Genomic DNA, 21,707 nt, shown 5'->3' on the forward strand with positions numbered 1-21,707 from the left:
TTCCAGTCTCCCTCGGTCCTCACGGTGCCATTTCAAAGAGCTCAGTCCCAATATGCCAAACCAATGGCCATTCCCGGGAGGGGCTGCCAAGGTCAGGTTTTTAGAGAACCAGGACTGCTTGGGCGCGATCTTGGGGAAACCACACCATTCCTCCCTGGGTTTCCAAACAGCCGACAGCCGAACACCTCGGGCCATACCCGAGCCTTACGATCTGTCACGACATCATCCACGGGCCTGGCTCAGATCTGGTCTGGGAACAGATAGACACCTGTGCTGGAGGCGGGAGAGCAACCTCCCGCGTTGGACACGCCCACGCGTCGGCGGCCCCGCCCCCACTTCCGGCCAGACCGTGATCACGTGCCCTGACCCCGCCCCACAGACACGGCTCCTCTCGCGTTGAGCGTCCCGGCTTCCCTTCCGCCGGAAGTGGGGCGACTTTCCCTTTCCGGCTACGGGTCCCCAAGCGGAGCTGGAGGCCGGACGGGGGAGCCGAGCGGCGGCGGCGGCGGCGGCGGCGGCGGCGGCGGCGGCGGGGGCGGTAATGGCGGAGCTGGTGCAGGGGCAGAGCGCTCCGGTGGGGATGAAAGCCGAGGGCTTCGTGGACGCCCTGCACCGGGTCCGGCAGGTACGGGCGCGGCCGGCTGGCGGGAGCACGGGAGCCCGAGGCGGGGCCGGGCCGGGCCCGATGGGGAGGAGGGGGTCGGGCCTGGGGGCGAGAGGCAGCCTGGGCTGACGCCTCTCCGGGGCTCGGCCTTTTCTTGGGGCTTCTACAGTCGGAGGAGCCGAGGGATAAGGCACCACCGCGAGGCCCAGGCCCAGCCTGTCGGGCAGCTCTTCTAAGTGCAGCCGCTGGGAAAGGGTTTGCCCGGATCGCTTGGCCCCACCGCGCCCCCACGCCCGGCTGGACGTGCAGGGCACCCAGCGTGGGCTTCTGAGGTTCGCGAGGGGTGGGGGCTGGGGAGCTCACGGTGAGGACCGGGGTGTAGACAGAAAGCGGCCGTCTCAGGCCATGTAGCTTTTTAAAACTTGGAAAACATCGTTTTTGGACTTCCTGTATTCGGAGGGTGGAGTGGCAGGAATTCGAGGGTATTTTACTTTTGAAGTTACTCTTGGAGAGGGAAGAGAGGAAGATGCTCAGTAAGTGTGGGTGGTCCACAAGACGTAGAAGTCCCTTATGGGCAATAATTTCCTCTCTCGGGGAGAATGTGATACGGACTCATCCCAACAGTGCAGCCTTACCATCAGACAGTGTCGTGCATTTTGGCAGAGTTTAAATAAGTTGGGTTTTAAGAGGTTGTATACCTCCCTGGAGAATGAATATGGGACCTGCCAGAAATACTCTGGCTTCTGGCATGGTGCTTAGAGCAGAACATGTCGTTCTATCGCGTGTAAAACTTACAAGTTACCTCTGACACTTAAACCTGTGCTGCTGAGTGTCTTATACTCATCATCTCTTCCTATTTAATTGTAGGTGTACTAACTGACACCTTAAAAGTTGGGCTGTAACTAATTACTGCTTGATTCCTAACAGAAAGCCACAGGACTCATTGTATTAGAAGAAGGTCTCCACTTGGTCGCTTGAAGATATGGTCTTTACATCTCTTTCCAGTATTCCAGGGGAGGGAATCCTACCTGTTTCCCAGATACTGACTTTTTTCATTTTAATACTGATGCTCCTATAGACATTATATTGGATCCCAGAACTTTCCAAACCTGTGGTTCCACCTAAAATTGTTTCCGATGACTTGACTTGTTACTTACTGCCTAGGCGTCAACCAGTACAGTAGTGAGTATCCATCTTACTTAGACTTCAGAGCCCACCAGTGGCTGTAACGGATGAACATGCCGTCCAGCTCCCCTTGCACCACTCTGCTTGCCGGCGTGTTTCACTGCTTTCCTCTACAGAACAGGGTCCTGAACCTTGTTTCTCACTGGCTACTAATATGTAATGGCTTTCGCTTTGTGCTGATATGTGACAATCACCTGTTGGCCTTCTCTATCCAGGAAGAATTATAGTCACTGCCCTAAAGAGCTCAGATCCTCAGTTTGCAGAAGGCCTGTAGTTGAACATAACATGAATTTTGAACCATTGAGAAGACTTTCTGCTTCTCTTGAGCCAGTGGTTGAACTCATATTCTTGGACAACCTGCTCAAGAGGGAGGGAGACCCTCTGTTAAATGGCTGACCCAGTGTGGATTGTTGAAGCAGTGGTGTTTACTACTAGCCAAGAAAACTTCATTGGAAATGTTCCCAGCTCTGAAATGCACCATTGACTGGAGCAGTATTAAGCCCAATGGAGACAGTGCTGTGAGTGTATTACTTCTGAATATTAACAGCTGGTGGTCGATACTATCTCCAAGGATTTGATGGCCTTTAAAAACTAAAGAAAAAACAGGTTTGTGGGTAATTTTAGGTTTATGTATAGATTCGCTTTGGGCAAGAATGGAATGTTAGAAATTGGAACTGTTGTACGCTTTATAGTAAAGCTCACCTCATTGGGTCTCACATTATTGGGGCATCTGGGTGATGATGGTCCTACTTCATTGTATATGCAGCGTGTTGCAGAAATGTGCCTTTTTTTTTCCCTCTCTAGTAACTGGAAATAAAAGATAAGGTATTTCTGTATTTTAATGATTGCGAAGCTTTCCCCCGACCCCACCTTTATGTGCCCTCATAAACACCCGCAATAGTCTAGAAAGTTCTCACAAGTTTGTTAGGGAGCAGTAAGCTGTCTTGTGCTCAGTTTATGTAGAAGATCGTAACAGAGTCCAAATCCACCCTGCTGGGATTTGAACCTGCAGTTTCTATTAAGTCTGGTATGTGGAGCCCAGTACGTAATCCACTAGCTTCCTGCCTGGCATCATGAAGCCTCCTGCATATCCTTTGGACTCTTTCCAACACAGGGAACCAGCTGTTACTCTTCGTTTCCTCTGAGCGTGGTGTTTCTAGATCAAAAGAGAGTCTATGAAGATGTCACATAAAATGTAAAATTTTCTGCAGCAGCGTGAAGTTCAGTGAGTTAATAGTGGTTGGCACAAACGAATAATGCAGCTGTTCCATAGGGAACTGTTCAAGTGTAGGAGTGTGGTTTGATTCAGTCCCATTGATAAAGAGTTAAGAGTGCTGGGAATTTAAAAAACACGTCCTGTTCTCCAAGTCATTGGCAGATCAGCAAAAATATGTTTTTTAAACTCACCGCTTAGAGAGGTCGGGATCCTCTGAAGGGTGGGATGTGGACTCAAAGCCAGAACAGGCTAGGCAGTCCTGTTTTGTGGCCACAGTGCACTTCTACCCTGACCAACCCTGGTTACTGGAGGACCTCACGGAGATTGTGGATAAGTAGGTACAACTCTGTTCTGTTTGGTTTGTTTTTTCTAAAAGCAAAAATGTTCCCAGAGAGCCCGCTGCCGGTGGTTGAGTAGCCCCTGACATGCAGTGCACACATTTGTGTGCCAAGAGGACAATGTAACACCAGAGTCTTGGAGATGCCCGGCAGCCTTCCCCAGCTCGGGCCAGCTGTCTGCCAGTCATCACCTAAATAGAAAGAAGTTGCTTTGCCTAACTGCTAATGCTTTTCAGGATTTTAAGCCCTTCTTTTGACCTAGACCCAGTCAGTGCTTCTGTGTTGCACAAGTCCAGGGTATTCTTCACATAAATACGGTGTATTTACAGTGGAACGGGTGCCAGTAGGAGTTGGGCTTCATGGTGGTTCAGCACCCAAATGATTGTGACCAGGCCCCTCTAGAATCTATAGGAAGTAACCTGTTGACAGTTCTGTAGGCCTAGAACCTGTTTGTCACCAGCACTTTATTTTGGGAAATGTTCTTGGCGTGGGGTCTCAGAATTGTCCTTGGTTCTCCGCAGATGCCTGCCAGCGCTGCCGTCTCAAGCTTTGAGCCTAAGCGGTACATGATTTGGCGTGTGTGCTTTGTACACGCACAAAATTGCCTTTACGAGCATGTGCATCCACCATTAAAAGAAAAAGCCTTTGTTCATTGGTTCTTGGTCACTCCCTGAGAGAGACCGCCTTTGCTTCCTTAATACATGATGCTTCTGACTCACGGCATATGTGCCGAGCGCTCCATTCATTGCGGCTGTGTGCCACTGAGATGATCTCCTACACACCCAGCTCCAGTAGCTCAAGTCATCGATTCATGAGGGACTAAACTCCCCAGTGTGCATTCATTTTTGCTTTCTCAGACACTTGAAGAAAACCCAACATTTGCAGGAAATCTGTGGGCTGCTCCTGTATCTTTGCTTTGACAGGACCCAGCGGAGTCCCCTGTAAAGAGCAAGTCCTTGTTAGAGGGTTTTCGTGACGTGACTGACCCCATTTGGGTCACTGCTTTCATGGAAGTGCTGATCTGCCTGTTCGGTTTTGAAAAGTGCGTAGGAAACGCACAATACGTTCCCCTGTCTGTTTCTGCAGTTCTTCTCCTTTTCATCGGAAACTTCTTTATCTTTCTTTTAAAATCTGATAGCCCAAATGTAGTGTCAGACTCTGGTTTCTCCCGAAGCCCCATTTATTATGTAGATCCAAATTTGCCTAGACCAGAGTTCTCAAACCAGTGGCCCATGGGCTGGAGAAGGCTCACCGTGGGCCAGCAGGCGTGCTTTGTTTGACCCACACAATGCCAATACTTAGAATGATTTCACATAAAAATTGAGCTCTCTAGCTTCTCAAGAAAAGATCTGGCCACACTGCTGGCACAATCTGGAATGGCAGTACTCCGCAGGAGCTGAGCAGCAGCTGCCCCTTTGACTCTGGGTTGCCATTGGGATGCCTAATCATCAACAGCTTTCTCCCCCATCGTCCTTTTCCGAATTGCGAGTCCGCCATATCTGGGTTTTATTTGAAATTTCTAATGGAAAGAATGGTTTAGGGAGATTTAGAAGACCTGAGTCTCCTGCAAGTAGCTATCTGACCTTGGGCTGGGTCAGCCATTCCCAACATTTGATCTACAGGCCGTTCGATGCAGGACTTCTCAGAACCTTTAATATGCTTGTGTGTATCAAGTCCTATAGGAGTTTGGGATGGGTGTTGTAAATATCCCGAAGTTATGTAATTTCATACTGTCTTTTCATAAAACCAAGTCACATTCTACAGATCAAATTTCAGGAAATGTTGAGCTAGATAATCATAGTAGTTCCTTCAAGCCCTTGAACATTCTGAGCTGTCATCTAGCTGGATCTGGGAAAAAAAAAAAAAATTGGCCACAGCATTTTGGTTCTTTCGCTTTCCATTATGTTACGTTGGGCATCTGTTCGAACTCCCTCCCCCCAGCTTTTCTGTGCAATCCTTTTCCTCTGTCAAAAGTCACATCTCTTGAAAATGTTTTGCATTTAGAGTTTTGGTATAGAGACAATTGGGAAAGAGTAGCCAATACTTCTTTCAGGGGCAGAAACTGTACTTTTATCCTCATACCAGCTAATAGCAGATCACTTGTGAAACTGAGGGTGTTACTAGAAGTAGTGATGTGATTCGGATTGCCTGTCATTATTGGAAGATCTGCTGACCTCCGGGCCTCCTGCCTGGATGCTGGGCCAGCGCAAAGATAAGACCAACAGATTTGTGGCTGGTTTCATCTTACCGTGGGATTAGTCCTCACAACAGCCAGGTGAGATAGGACAAGGGTTCTGACTCTCATTTTATATTTGAAAATGATGAGCCGGAGGGAAATAAAGCCATTTTCTCAGAGACACACAAGTAGTTAATATACACAGCTGTTCTTGGATCACCGTTTTCTGCCTTCGGAGGATTCGGTTCCTTCGCAGGGGTAGCTGGGTAACTTTCCGTCTCCGAGGAATCAGAATCTGAACAAAGCATCCAGGGGGTGCTGGTGGAATTAGCTGGGACATAGGGTACAAACCGAATGGACATGTCCTCTTCAGGGCCTCTGGAGGTCCCCGCTGGAGCAGCGTTCCGCTTCGAGCCTCCGCCGGTCATCTTAGCATTTTGCCTTCAGGTGGGCTTCTCCAGATCCACTTGAAATTTAGCAAACCCTTAAAGAGTACCTTCTGTGGGTCAAGAACTTTGCTATGCATTAGGGAAGTTGTGCTTTGACTTTCGGAAACACAGACCTTTTTAAAACTCTTGAAAACTTTGAACCTCCCTCAGGAACATTTAAATAGTTTTGTATGTAATTTCAGGAGGTTTGTGAATTCTGTAAAACTAAGCCCTGGAGTTCCGGGTTTCAAAACCTTTGCCCTCGCGGTACTGAGGATTGAGACAGGTCTACAGTGCAGAGAGCTCCCAATAGCGGGGAGACAGTTTAACCAGTAACTTTCTCAGTGAGCTACATTGTTTAGAGGGAGTTTATAAAGTGCTTTGGAAACATAGAGAAGGGAATATTTAATTCTGCCCAAATGTGGGTGGCATGAAGTTGTCTAAAAAAGCTACTCTGGAGAGCTGTGCCTTATTTGATTGGCATATAGAATTCCTTGTTTTGGTTAATGCCAGTAAATAGGGCAGGATCAGCTGGGGCCCCATTTCCAATGACAACAATAGCTGCCATTCATCGAGCCCCTGTTGCGCTAGATGCCAGGCGAGGACTTCCATATATGTTCTCTCATTGGATGGTCACAAAGCCCCCGGAGGGTAGTACAGTAGTCCCCCGTATCTGCGGCCTCGCTTTCCAGGTTTTCGGTTGCCGGCGGGCAGTCGAAGTCCAGAAGCAGTTGATCCTGCTCCTGACGTGTTGCCAGAAGGTCACTAGTAGCCTAACATCCCTTCCCAGCCCCTCTGGCGCTCATCTCACATCATCACAGGAAGAGTGAGTGCAGAATATCTTGATAGAGATGCCACATTCACATGACAGTTTTTTATAGTATATTGTTATAATTGTTCTATTTTATTTTTAGTTGTCGTTAATCTGACTTTCAGGTTAAACTTTATCATAGGCATATACGTATAGGAAAAAATATAATACGCAGACGGGTTGGTATTATCTGCCATTTCAGTTATCCAGAGTCTTGGGCTATATCTGCCGTGGATAAGGCGGGGTCACTGTACAGTGAAATGCTTATTAAGACTCTGGATTCGGGCACCTGGGGAGGCTCAGTTAAGCCTCTGCCTTTGGCTCAGGTCATGATCTCAGAGTCCTGGGATCGAGCCCCACATCAGGCTCCCTGCTCAACGGGGAGCCTGCTTCTCTCTCTCCCTCTGCCCCTTCCCCCTGCTTGTGCACGTGCGCTCGCTCGCTCTCTCAAATAAAAATCTTTTTTAAAAAAAGGGGCGCCTGGGTGGCTCAGTGGGTTGAGCCTCTGCCTTCAGCTCAGGTCATGATCTCAGGGTCCTGGATCGAGCCCTGCATCGGGCTCTCTGCTCGGTAGGGGGCCTGCTTCCCCCTCTCTCTGCCTGCCTCTCCGCCTACTTGTGACCTCTCTCTGCCAAATAAATAAAATCCTTTAAAAGGAAAAAGAAAAAAAAAATCTTTAAAAAAAAAACAACACTCTGGATTCAGCCCATATGAGTTCAAGTTCTGGTTCTGCCACTTACTAGCTTAGCGACTGGGCAAGTTCTTTTAACTTCTTTAAGCCTTAGTTTCTTCATCTGGAAAATGGAGGTCATTGGTGGTGGTAACAGTTTTTTTTAATAGCTAATATTAGATGTTAGGAGGTTCCCCTTGGGAGGTGATGACGGAAGGGGTCGAGGCAGACTTCTGGGCCCCAGTAATGTTCTGTGTCCTGATCTCAGTGCTGGTTGATACAGGTATTTTAGTGTGGGGACATTTAGTGAGCTGTAAACTTACAGTCTGTGTATTTTCCTGTTATTATTCAATAAAAGATTAAAATAGCAAACATTTCTTATTTCTTACCATGTGCCAGCGTTGTTCTGGGTGCTTTACGTTGTTGTCTCATTATCCCCGTGGATATCATTCCAGGCAGATGGGCTTCCCAGTCCCCCAATAACGCGAAGAGTAGCTACTTTATAAGGTTGCCGTGGAGGTGAACTGAGGACACCATCAGGCACTTAGCAAGTGTACAATAAGTCTGACACACGACTGTCCACAGTGTGACCTCTTAGGCAGTAGGAAGCAGAACTGGGACTTGCTCCCATGCACCATGATCCCAGAACCTGCCGTCTGGGACGTGATCTCAGCGCCTGGGCTTAACTGCGCAGGTAACATACTGTGTCTTCCTGCCGTGGGTAGCAGACACCTTCCCTCAAGCCCTTGTATTCTCCAGGGCCTGGGCAGGGTCACTCAGGTGACCGTGGAGCAGAGGTTCCCTGGAAGCAAGTTGGGTTCATGCTCCCTAGGAGGTCGTGTGAGCGTTCTGTTTGCTGAATCCGTGAAGATCAGCAGCAGCTATATTTAATAGTGTGGCCGTGGGATGTGGGTGACTTGGCATTCAGATGGCTTTGCCTACTTCTGTGGGGTGTAATGTTTAAATAAATGTAAAGCTGTGGAGATACGCAGAGCTTCCTCTTCGGATTTACAAGGCGAACTGCTTCAATTAAGAAACTTGTCAGAGAATTTTAGTTGTAAAAATGTGCACTGGGAATAATTAATCACTGTGTTTCCTAAATTTAATGATGTGTATAGCACCTTTACGATTTATGCCGTATCATTGATCCCTCAGTGTTTGTTTACTTAATATTTTTAAAAGGAAACTAAATCACTATTTTAAGTGAAAACTTTGCCTTGCATAGAAGGTAACTATAAGAAACACACACACACACACACACACCCGTATATAAATAGGCGTAAAACACACACATGTTCTCAAATTTAAAAACATTGATCCATGTACCTCCCAAAAATGCCTGCATACTTCTGTTTGGAAAACACTGGTTTAGTCTGTCCCTGCATTTTACAGGTGAGTACCCCAAGGAACGAGGCCACTGAAAGTCTCGCCTAAGGTCATACACTGGAAGAGCTGGCTGGAAAACCAGGACCCTTGACTGACTCCTGGTTCAGGGCTCCCCTCCTCGTTTCCACTAATTATTCAAAGTCGAGGTCAAATACGTGTGATGTTGATTTGTAGTTCATCTATTATGGTGCCTAAATTAGCACAGGTAGTGAGAGAACAGATTTTCCTCCTGGCCTCCCCCCAAAAGGGGGGGAAAGGGAATCGAGTGGATAAAAAATCAGTAGCAGAGTCCCTTCAGGGCAAAGACGGGCGTGGCCTTGGTTTGGTAGGAGTGTCCTCGCTACAGTGACTTGTTTTCTGGCCTACGCCATTATTAGCTGAGAACGTACCTCACTTCTCTGAAGCAGCTGCCCTTCAGGGCGATCAGTTACGATGTGGGGAATTACTTGAGCTTGGTGCCCTGGAAAACATTAGGTTTTAAGTCCTTGGGAAATGAGATATGTTTAATAGAGTATTAGGTGGGAGAGGGGAGGTGCCCAGTGCCGTGGGTAATAGCATAGGCTAGAGCTGGGCAGACTGGGCTTCAGTAGGCCTCTTGCCACTTAACGAGGTGTGTGACAGTGTGCGGGGCACTCAGCTGCTCCAAGCCTCGCTCTTCCTTGTCTTGAAATAGTATCAGCCTCCTAGAGAGTCATTGTAAGGAATAAATAAGATAGAATATTTCAAATGCACTTCCCAGGATACCTGAGTGGCTCAGTTGGTTAAGCATCTGCCTTCAGCTCTGGTCATGATCGTGGGGTCCTGAGATTGAGCCCCGCATCTACCTCCCTGCTCAGCTAGGAACCTGCTTCTTCCTCCCTCTGCCCCTCCCCCTACTTGTGCACGAGCGCGTTCTCTCTCTTTTTTGCAAATAAATAAAGATCATTTTTTAAAGTTTTAACTTTCTAAAAAATAAATACACATTTATTTTTCTGCTCTTCGCAGAATACCCAGCACGCAGTAAACACTAAATTTTAACTCATTTTGGTGGACATTTAAAATCATTTCTTAATGTTGGGGGTGCCTGGGTGGCTCAGTTGGTTAAGTATCTGACTCTTGATCTCAGCTCAGGTCTCAATCCTGTGGTTCTGAGTTCAAGCCCTGCATCAGGCTCCACACTATGGAGCCTACGTAAAACGTAAAATAAGGTTGCATTTGTATGGATGAAAGAATACATTGTTTCTTTACAGAATATTATGTGTACAGTGTAAATTATGATACAGTTGTATACTATATTGTTAAATTCCTGTTTAACATTTGTTTAGCCAGGGTTCAGATGCAGTCTGTTGACTTCAGAGCTACACCTCTTAACCAGTAGTGTGTACTGCTTTTCTCTTAGTGGAAATTTCCCAAATTATAGATAACTGAAGTAAACATGACTTAAGAACAAATCTGAAAGCCTCAGCCTTTAATCAAATTCAGGAACAGGAAACTATTGTAACATTTTTAGCATATCAGCTTTGGGAAAAAATGACATTCCAGCAACATGCAACACATACTGTGTAAGTTAGAAGGAAGGCCAGAGACTCAGGAATAACATTCTAGCTGCTTTGGAAAGAAGGAAAAAGATCTGGAAGCAAAGAAATATCAGAAAGGAGCAGGAAGCATACCTGATGTGTGTTGAGTTGAGGTTTTGGGGTTCTGTGTCTCGTGTGGTTTGGCATGCCCGCTCTTGGGGGACTCCACCAATAATCATGTGCCCTTGTACCCCTTTCTTTGTGCTTTGGGGTCATCTTCACTATCTGCTGGGAACATTTTGGGTCGTCTTTAAAAGCAAACCAGCCAACAGTCCTGAAAAACCCCCCATCAGTCATTTACAACTAAGTTTATTGTAGCAAATGAAAGAGTCTCTGTGAGGCAGAAGCCAAGGCAGTGTTCTCTCCTTTTAATCTACCTGCTTTACCAGCTGGGCCCTTAAAGGTAACTTTTGCATCTTAAGTAAGTAGCCAACCCCCATAAACTTATCCAAAACAAATACGGAAAGCAAGATTACAAGTCAGTGGTAGAATGCTGTTAGGCAAGACTTGTACAGTATTTTGTTTTAGAGAAAATGGCTGCTTGGATATAGGAGTTAGGTTTCTATCAGCAGTCTTGATATTTTAATTATTTACTACTAATACAAGCACCTATCCAGGTACCATCATCGCTAGCCTAGACAGGGACCCACAGACTTTATAGTAAGTGACCTGTGTGGGGACTGTGTACCATATGGTCTGGGTGCAGTTCCTCCACCAAAAAATGTGTGTGGCTGGATTCCTATAAAATTTTCTATACAAAAGCAAGTGGTTTAGCTGCCATAGTTTGCTGAGCCCTGACCTAGAATGTCTCCTAAATGGTCTTCCTACTCCTGTCCCCTTAGAGTCTCTTTTCCTTGTCAAGGGGACCTTTTAAAAACATAAACCAACATGTTTCTTCCGCTAGTACGCATCGCAGTTGCTTCTTGTCACCCTTCCTATAAAACCCAAGCCCTTACCGTGACCTAGAGCCGTAGGGAACTGGCCCTTGCCTGTGTCTTGGAACACATCTAGTTCCCCCCTACTCTTGTGACGTTGACTTCTGTCTTCTGGACTCGTCCCTACCAGGCTGGCTCCTGCCTCAGACCTTTTATACAGGCTGTTCCCTCTGCCTGGAATGTTCCCTCTACCTGGAGTGCTCCCTCAGACTGTTGGATCGCCAGCTCCTCCTCAGCCGTTAGGTCTTAGATCGCACGACCTCATGTGCTCACAGTGGCTTTCCCTGATCCGCTCTCCAAAGCGCTCTATGTCATTGTCTTCTCTTATTAGCATAATGCTTATAACCCGCTGAAATGATCACTTATCACTTAGCTTGTGTACCTGTTACTCCCCACTGACTGCTAACACGGAGTAGGGGCCTGGTTATTCCTTTTTTTTTTAAGGGAGGGAGGAAGAGTTGAGGGGTGGTGGGGGGGGTAGAAGCCTAAGCAGACTCTGTGCCCAGTGCAGAGCCTGATGAGGGGCTCGATCCCCTAACCCTGATATCATGACCTGAGCTGAAATCAACAGTCAGACGCTTAACCAGCTGAGCCGCCCAGGTGCCCCCGGGCCTAGGTATTCTTGTTCACCACAGGAAGCCCAGTGCTTGGAACAGAGCCCGGCACATAGTAGGCCCTCGACATTGGTTGGATGAGTTGCCTTGTTTTAACAGCCACGCTCTTTGTGAAGTGCTTTCTAGGATGCAAAGTTCGTTTGTGTTGAGAGTATGTTGTTAGCTTTCCCCAAACTCTGCAGCTGGTGGTGGGACACCCAGAGGATCTCATGCAGAGGGGAGAGGGGCTTGTCCAACACCACAGAACTAAGAAACCAGAGAGACCTGACCCCGGATCCCTGACATTTAAGCCCTGCCTTGGGGTTTCAGTGTCAAGATTGTCTTGTGTAAGATATTTATGTCTTATTTAAGACATTATATGTTTAAGGTCATTTATGTTGGTTCCAGAAGGTCTCAGATTTCTGGGCATATTTGGACAAGCTCGGAAAAACTACCACTGAACACTCGCTCTTGTGGGACAGCCCTTCTGTCTGCCCCTTATTCCCCCCCTACTTACAACGCTTAACTTAGGGACTAACGTCAAGAGCAGTGGCTGTAAATATTCTTTTGATTAAATGAAAGAGTTGATTTACCATGAAGATCACATTTAATTTTCCAATGAGAACAAAGTAGATAAGTAATTCCCCCATAGCATTTGTTTCTGGGGGAAAATGCTTTAATAGCTATGCAATCTTTTTTTTTTTTAAACTGATAATAAATATTAAAAATTGAAATAGCTCTCAGAGCTTGTCTCCCCTTCTCCAGTGCAGGAATCCTTCTGAAATGGTGTGGACAGTCATCTCCCCACTGTTTGGACACTTCCAATGAGGAGCAGCTTACTATTTTAGATCTCCATAGATGACATCAGCACTTTATAGGCACTGAAGTTATAGGACGGATGTTTTCCTAACAAGTTGTCATGTTTGAGCAAACACAGCCTTTTAAATAGTATCGGGGAGCTTGTTTCTTAAAGGAACCCTGTGATAAAAACTTCTGAACAAAGTTCTTTATATTGTTGGTCTATTTTTCTTCGTAGAATGCAGGATACCTGTATTTTAAGTGACCGCTTAAGTCTAATTTGTAGGGAAAAAAAAAAAAAAAGTCTAATTTGTAGAAGACAAACGTTTGGAAGTATTTTATTCCTAAAGACGTTGTTAAGGCCAAAAGAAAATTCAGTTAGCCGTGGAAAGTGTCTGTCCCCGTGGTGGCAATGCCTTCCATTAATCTAGGTCAGGGGGAGAAATGGGCTAACAGGCCTTTTAAGAGGACTCTCCTCTTTCTTCCTCACATGGAGCCAGGATTTGTTACTGAGCATTTAAATCTGATTCTCTCTGTAGATTGCTGCTAAAATTGATTCAGTTCCTCACTTGAATAATTCCACACCTCTAGTGGACCCCTCAGTGTATGGATACGGAGTACAGAAACGGCCCTTGGATGATGGAGGTAAGTCACAGTAAAATGTCTTTGCCTTTCAGATGGTAGCGAACGTGCCAGTTAAGTTGGAGTTGGTGTCCCTCATTTCCTTAACAGCTCTCTCCAGCGTCTTTCTGAAGAGGAATGGTGGAGGGGACCTATTAGGGATGATTTTTCTCTGCGATTCTCGCATTTGAGTTCTTATTTGCCCTGATAATACGGGAACGTTTTCAGCCGGGCTCTAAGGTAAAAGACTCGCTTGGTCCTTGCGCATTAGCTCAGAAGTAATTTGATCCAAGAATTCTGTTTGATTTAGCCCTCCGCTCTTCAAATACACAAGTGGAAATTGAAGTTCCCACTTTACTCCAAAGAAAAGCTAAGATTTGGTGCACGGCCCTGAGGAAGCTGTGGCTACATCCTGATCTTAAAGAAAGGGCCAAGGGGGTGGTGACCTCTTTGCAGTCTGTCTGCTGAGTCTTCACTACCATTTACAACAGGCTCTCCCCACAGGCTCTCCCCACAAGCGCTGGTCTTTCCTTCATTCGTGTATTACTTCGTTGGTTTCTGTCTATTACTCTCTTCAGCCCACTTAGAAATGCCTGTCACCAGCACCTTAGCAAAGACTATCTGTCAGATGTGTGTGTACAGAGAACTCCAACTTCCTTGATCACATTTTGTGTCCTACAAAGTATAGCTATGAAAGGGAATCTGAAATGTACTGGTTTGTACGTGAATATGCATGCAGCGGGGGGGGTCCTTATCTTCTGTCCTTCTGCCCGTCTGCCCAACCACATGTGTGTGCACATATTTCTACGACACACTATTAAATGGGAAAAAAATCAAGGTGTACAACAGGAGATACCGTGTAATTTTCTTTTCTGGAAAAAGTGCGTGTTTTGATGTACATGGAAAAAAAATGTAATGTGGTATGACTGGTTTCTCACATTTCTTGGGGGATCCTAAAGGGGAGATTGCCATTGTTTTTAAATGTGCTAACCTTTTTGGAATAATCATATAGGGTCACAGTGTGAAGGTCTTAGGGGGCTGCGCTCTTCTGGGTGTGAAAGTTCTTGTCTATTTAAAGGGACTATTTATGGGCTCACACACACAAAATCTACCCCAGGGCCGCTGGAGCTAAAGGGACCATTTTAAGTGCTCATCCAGAATATTGTCCTGTGATCTTTTTGTATTCGACTGGTGTTAGTGATTTCTTAGAAGAAATATGACCGATTGTACCATCTGCGTTTTTGCCGACGTAAAAAACTGTAATGCAGAGTGACCTTTTTACCTTCTCAGGGCAGTCATGCTTTGGTTCCTCTTATGGGACATCGATATAAAAATAAAACTAAGTTGTCTGGCTCTGAGCACATGCCCTGGTAATGGACAGTCCCTCTGGCCCTCTGTTTCCAGAAATCACGATCAATACCTTTCACAACTCCCCGCCTTGCTTGCACCCCATGCGTGGCGGGAAGTGTAAAACCTGTGTGTGCACAGCACAGGCGATCACTGTGTCCTTTGCATAAAGAGCACCTAGATATCTACAAATGAACCCATGGGCACTGGGGCTGCACACCCATTTGAAAGACATTCATAAAAGGCTCTGAGTTTATGGAGATAGAGACCTCGGGAGCAGGCAGATGTAGCTAGGGAGTCACAGGAAATTCTAGAATCTCATTTGTAACTCTAGTTCATTATTCTGTGGTGTATTTTCAGCTCTGTTTTGAGAACCATAATTTTTTCCATGTCTGCCTTTGGGGGACTGAGTCCTTGGAATCAGAAAACGAACACGGTTTCTCTTTTTCTTCCTTCTAAATACGAAGGCCAGTTAGAGTGGGGAAGAACTAAGATCCTTCCCGTCCAGGGCCAGCTCTCCATCTTACACAGCAGACTATGTGAAGAATGAGAAACTTCCCTCAGGCTTTTTACACGGGGCAGGACAGTAGTTAATCTCCCCAGTGGTGCGGCTTTCCAATGACAGAGTTATGTAAATTGTTTTCCTCCAAGTTGGTCTCCACCTGTGGCATCGGGGATGTGCCGTTGGAGTTCAGAGAGAATCCTGGACGCTTGGAGCATTTTCAGGGCAGGCCGTGGTTGTCTTCTGACAGGGATAATAAGGTCACTGGGCCATCCCCCTTCTCTTGGATAAATAAATAGTGAATAAGCAGATCCCGTCAAGGACAGTGATGTTCATGGTTACCCGACAGCTTCCTAGGGGTCATAGTCGTGCTGCTCGTGAGAGTTTAGAAAAGCAGAGACGAACAACAAACAGGAATTCCTGCACTTTTTTTTTTTTTTTTTTTTTGAGCAATAAAGTTTTCCAGAACTTTGCCGTTTTCCATTGGTTTGGTTTGGCTTGGGGTTGTTGGTTTTTTTTTGACAGAAGTTCAACAGATCACTTCTTTAGCAACATGAACTTTCTAACTTTCCTGGAAAGCCGGATTCTTTAACCTCTCAAGCGTTGAAGCTCACTCCCCTAGAAGTTTTTGGACTTATTACTTGGGTCTGTTTAAAAGTGCTTCAGCTCCTAAGTCAACCAGAGAGAACCCTTGGAAGCCTCGGGGTTTCTACAGGACATTGAGATTTGCAAACAAGTACATGAGTCGGAGGACGAAAATAAGTAGAATAAGGGAAAAGATTTGTTCTTGTTGTAGGAAGGGACTGGGTTAGTTGTGTCCTGGGCATTTGAAACTATCACACTGTCGGCTCGTGAGCCTGCTCGGAGCCCAGCAAGAAGGGGTCAGAGCCGGGCTTCCCTCGCCTGCCTCGGTGCCCTGACCTGGGCCGAGCAGTCGTTCCACTGCCATCTGCTTCGGGTCAGGTCGTTGTAAGTATTAGCATCTTCGGTCTTGGCACCCACACGTCGTGGTAGTCTTGGAGGTGTGCCCCGGCGGTTCGGGAATCTTCCCGCAGCCCTTCCATCTGGTACTTTCTTCCCGCTGCAGCTGAGGCCTCTCGCTGAAGCCAGTCTGACCAGTTCCATTCCTCTGTTCTGAGACCTGTGGCAGCTTCCAGTAATGGGGGCGGGTCTGGCCCTTCCTAACCTACCCTCCTTCTCTGGCTCTTCCCCCTCCCCCTCGTTGGGCACTCTGCAGCAGCCTGCTCAGCTGTTTCTTCTCTTTGCTCTCCCCGGACCCCATCCCCCCTCCCAGCTCTTTACGTGGCTGAGCCCTGCTCCGTCCTCAGGTCCCAGAATTGACAGGCCGTCCTCCCAAGAACCTGCCTCATCCTCATCTCTCGCCTTTTCTTCAGTGCCTGCCAGATGCCGCCTGGTCTCTTCTCTTGCCCCCTGCTCTCCCTCCCTCCCTCCCTCCCCCCTTTTCGCTTCCCCCTTTTCACACCCACCTGAGCAGAGTGTAGCCATCGCATTCTGCTCAGAACCTCGAGAGCCGTTCATTTGTGCGCTGGGCATCCTGCAGGTACCAGGGTGTATCGTGGGCTTCTGCTGGATTCTGCAGGCTGCGATCCTGGAGACGGGCTCTTTCTTTCCCTCCCTCCCGTACGTAGCAGGTGAATACATGCTTGATGCTTCCGTTCTTTCTCTCCATGGCCTACAAAGAGCATCTAGGAAATTCCGTGAAACGTAAGATCCAAATCGAAGAGACTGGTGTTAGCTAAGTGGTGTAGAGGTGCCGATTTTAATCTGAAGCCGGGATTAGTACCACTTTCCTTAAAGGACCAGACGGTAAATTTTTTTAGACTTCGAGGTCATATGTGCTCTGTCCCACCGACTCAGCTCTGCTGTCAGAGCTGGAAAGCAGCGGAGGAGTCTGGAAGCGCCGGAGCCCGGCACGTGGCCATGAGCCGGCCCGCAGGCCCTCGGTGCCTTTGAGGTTTACGTACCGCCGTTCAGATGGTACCACCCTTTCTGAACGTTGTCTAGGTGGCATTCTTGGTGACTGAAGGCAGAGTTCTTGAATGCTTTCGCGGGAACCACTTATAGGAAGATTGGGACAGAGGATCGCTGTGGCCCCGGCCGAGGTTTGTTTCAGCCCATGTGGCCCAGGACAAAGAGAAGGAGGAAACAAGAATGAGGAGGGGAAATTTTTTTTTTTTTTTTTTAAGATCCACACTTTGCAAGAGGGAAGGCGGGATGAGAGGTGCCGGTGCTAGGTAGTGGGGAGGGCCAGGGTTCTTGCTGCCGGGCGGCGGGGGTGCGTGGACCACTGCCTGGGGTCTGCACCACCTCTGGTAGGAGCCCGCAGGGCCCAGAGTCTTTGCTTTGAAAAGAGCGAAACTGAATCCACCACGTGCTGGTGCCGTCCCTGAAGGAGGAGAGTAACGGGCCGCAGGAATGAGGAGTCAGACTAAACCTTAGTCCCTGAGGCGCGGGGAGACAGGACGGGACGGGGCAGGGATGGGGGTTGGGGGGGGATCAGGAGTGTTGTCGAGCAGTAGTCTTCAAGCAGGCGGATTGAAGACCCCTGAGGTGGGGGGAGGCGTTTCCAAGAGTCCTGTCCCAGCTCTTCCGTTTGTGGCCCCCTCTTCCTAAAATGGATCTCTCTGAGAATGGGGTCTGTGGTGGAGACGCTGTGCCCTTCTCCTCTCCGGGTCCCCTGCCACATTTCCCCTGGGTTTACGGGGGCACATCCCCATCCTCAGATGCCTCAAGAGGCTGTGAGTCCAGAATTCTGGCTGGGGCATCCCCAGACAACAAAGTGTGAGAGTCTTGCGAAGAAGTATTGAAAGGGACAGGATCTGATTTTGATTTTTATTCCGGTAGCAACTCATCGCAGAGACTCGGGTGGTCCCCTCCTCCCCGTCCATCCATCCATCCATTTTAGGCTTTAGAAGTGAGTGGTAGTCATATAGGGGCATATTAACATGTTTTACGTGTGAGTTGGAGAAAGGAAGTGAGATTTTTTTTCTCCCTGGCAAAGTATGATCTCTGACGGGTTTGACAGTTGGCTTAGCCAACTAGATATCACACGGAGGAGAGAGAGATTATCCACTGAAATGGATGACCTAATAAATCTGTCGCATCAGTGTTACAACCGAGAAACAGCTGAGGCTTCTGCACCATACCTGTTGTGTTCTTTGTACCTGTTAACCTAGGGATGACTTTTAAAGGTCACATTAAAAGGGGATTTAGAATTTTTCAAAACCCCTTTAGGAAATGTGGGAGCCTAAGTGGCTCTCTACCCTGGCTGGGTGTGAGACCCACCCAAGGAGCTTTTAAAAACACATCCGATGGTACAGCCTCTCTAGGAAACTTAGAAAATTAAGCATGTGCTCGCCATTTAGCACACAGTTAGACCTGTTTATTCTCAAGGAACAAACACCTGTCCACGGATCTTTGTAGCAGCTTTATTCGTAATAGCTCCAAACTGGAAACAGCCCAGATGTCCTTCAGCAGGTGAGCGGCTAACAGAATGGTGCAGCCGTACGGTAGAACACTATTCAGCAACAAAAGGAATAAACCATTCATACACGCAACAGTCTGGATGAATCTGCAGGTAATTCAGCTGAGCGAGAAAAGCCAATCCCAAAAGGTTACATACCGTGTGATCCCATTTATGTAACATCTTCGGAATGGAGAATGTATTAGTGATTGCCAGGACGTAGAGGTGGAACTGGGTGGGGGAAGACCCCGTGTAGAATTTTTAAAAAGACAGCTGGAAGGAACCCAGAAGCCTGAATTCCTTTTCATGTGGATAAGGAAACCAATGTCTGGAGAAGTGGTTTGACCAAGGGCTGATGTCTGAGAAGTGGCAGAGGGAAGACTTGAACCAAAGTCTCTGGCTCTTGTGCCATGATAGTGTGTGCTTGGAAACATGGGCTCTGGGGCTCCTGGGGGCCTCGAGTCAGTTAAGCATCTGACTCTTGGTTTTGGCTCAGGTTGTGATCCCAGGGTCATGAGATCAAGCCCCTGCATTGGGCTCCATGCTCGGTGTGGAGTCTGCTGGGGATTCTCTCTCCCTTTCCTCCTCCCAGTAGCACGCACATGTGAACTCATGCACGCTCTCTATCTCTCTCAAAATAAACAAATCTTTAAAAAAAAAAAAGAAAGAAAATGTGGGCTCCAAAGTGGTAGAGTAGGATTTGAATTCCAGCTCTGCCATTTGTTAACTGTGTGACTTTGGACAGGTTGCTTAACCTCTCTGAGCCTCTGTTTCTTCACCTTTAAAATGGAATTAATACCGACCTTATGAGGTTATCCTAAGAATTATAACAAGTTATTTTCAAACTTGTGAAACGCCACTCAGCAGTATTTCCATCAGAAATCATACACACACACTAAAGCACGTGTAGCTGAAATGAAAGTTTAAGGGAACATATACCCTTACTACATATGGTGCCCTCTGTTTTCCATTTTGGTTTTTAATAAAGCTGGTCATGATCCCCCTGTCGATCAAGTCGATATTGATGACCTCTGGCCTAAAGGCAAATAAGGCCCAGCGCCACAAACACGTATCATAGACCTGGTTTTCCTCTTAGTGTCACTGCAGTGCTCCTTGGGTCAGTCTGTGGGTAGGCACTCGGCCCAGGGTGGGTGCTGGTGGGGTTCCTAACACCCCCACAGCCTTGGAGACTGGGTCGGGTCACTCTTCCTCCGAGCTTCCTCCTGGCCCTACTAGACTCTGCTTCTCGAGGGCCAAGATGGCCTTGCACACTGTGCGACCCCCAGCCTGGTCCAGGGCCCAGACCAGACAGAAGTGACCGGCGTGCCTTCATGGAGGCACAGGAACGTCCTGGGCCCTCCGCCTTCCTGGTTGGTAGAGCGGGTCTGGTGCCTCCTGGGGCTCTTGTGGGCCTGGCTGGGCTCCGCAGGCTTGGCACCTAGCACACCGCCCGCCAAAGCCCATGAGCCTGCGAGTGAGGGCGCCGTTACTGGGAAGAGCTTGAGTCCACTCTCGCTTTTTAAACAATGATAATTTGCAGAAATTAGTAATGGATTACTAGCCTAAGGACTTTCAGCTGAACTCAGCAGGTCAGTGTTCTGTGGCCCTGGCTGGAGAGTGGCTGCCTGAGAACACAGGAAGCCTTTGTATTGTCCTTGGGAGGAAAGCTTTATGAAAGCGCTTTTGGAAGCGGCAGAAGTCCCTGCTGCCGACTGTAGGTATTCCCGACCGTAACCAGGGCCTGGAAAGGCATGAGTCAGAGTCAGAGGAGCCGGGGAGCCTGGGACGGGGGCAGGATTGTTCCCGAAATCTGCAGAGGAAGCTCTGGTTTATTTGCTTGTTTGGTCAGTTACATAAAAAGTGCTGATGTTTTCTCTCCTGGCCGACGCACTCACCTGCGTGTGGTCTGCTGCTCGGTGCACCGCGCCGGCGCCTGCTGTCCGCGCTTCTGCCAGGAGGACGGGCGCTTTCGTTCCTCGGGCTTTTGCTGGGGGTGGGGGGATGGGGGTTAACTATAAAAATGGGTGCATGTTACAAAGTTGGGTATGTTCCTCAGTGATACTTTGTAGCATTTCTTCAGGGGAAGAAAGAGGAACACCTTTTTCTCCCAGCTCCCCGGGAAATGTGTCCAGTGCCTTTTTTTTTTTTTTGGACGATCATTATTGAAATTGGCAGAGTATTACTCTTCAGAAAAAAATGTCTCATATTGTAGCATGAATCTCTTCTATGGGAAGCTCATTTTCCCCTAGCCCAGACAGCTTCCCATTATGTGGTGTGCCAGGTAAACGAGAAGCACACGCATGCACGCGCGTGCACTGGAATGGAGCTGGGTTGAACTTCTGAGGGGAGATGAAGCACTGTGGGCCAGTGCGCACCATTAACAGGAAATGGGACTGATTGTGGGCAGCATTTTGCCTTTTTTTACAGTAAAATGACTGTAGTTACCATGGAATTGAACTTGATAGGTCCCCATATGCCTCCCTCCTCGGACCCCTTTTCACTTTGAAGACGGAGGGGAGGCTCCGTGTTCGTGGAGTGGACATTATCCGTCCACCCTGTGAGTGCTGAGCGCCCCTGATCTAACTGCTCGTTTTCGCTGGTAGGCAACCAATGGGGCCGTTTCTGCAGGGACTGAAACTTCATTAAATCGCACATTTCAGCCTGTGGCTGCGGCATTTGCACAGAAGGAGGAGGAGGTGTGTCGTTCCTCAGAGCCCACCAACTCCGAGCTGAGTCTCGGTTGGAATTTGATTTCCTCCTCCTGTGTGGTGGCTCGCAGCAGTCCATCTCGGGGCGGGGGGGAGGCATGCTGGTGTGTGTGCTTCTGCTTTCGGTCTTTGCCATCCCCTCCCCTTACCAGCGAGGCAGTGGGCACCTGTGACACGTACCTTACCCACAAAAAGGAATTGCCCTTTTTTGTGTGACAAGCACAAAATTTCAAATGGCTTTGACCAAGAGCCTTTTGAATGTTCTTCTGAATCTCATCAAGTTCTTTACGGTAGTGTTGCCCTTTACCCTATTTCTGTGGCGTTTCTGGCCAAAATAGCTGAAGATCAT

General features: G+C 47.8%; 1 protein-coding gene across 2 annotated transcripts in view; it reads left to right on the top strand.

The window, feature by feature from the left end:
- The first annotated feature begins 457 nt into the window (after positions 1–457).
- FUBP3 (far upstream element binding protein 3) overlaps positions 458–21,707 on the top strand; it is a 49,426-nt gene continuing 28,176 nt past the window's right edge. Inside the window, exons 1-2 of one of the 2 annotated variants that reach the window (XM_080819989.1) lie at positions 458–625; positions 13,236–13,341. In XM_080819989.1, the coding sequence (XP_080676115.1) occupies positions 542–625; positions 13,236–13,341 (190 nt within the window). In that variant the 5' untranslated portion in view covers positions 458–541. The remainder of the gene's footprint in view (positions 626–13,235; positions 13,342–21,707) is intronic. The other variant, XM_080819990.1, reaches the window with a different exon arrangement.

Source organism: Martes martes, assembly GCF_963455335.1.
Source record: "Martes martes genome assembly, chromosome: 12".
Taxonomy (NCBI): domain Eukaryota; kingdom Metazoa; phylum Chordata; class Mammalia; order Carnivora; family Mustelidae; genus Martes; species Martes martes.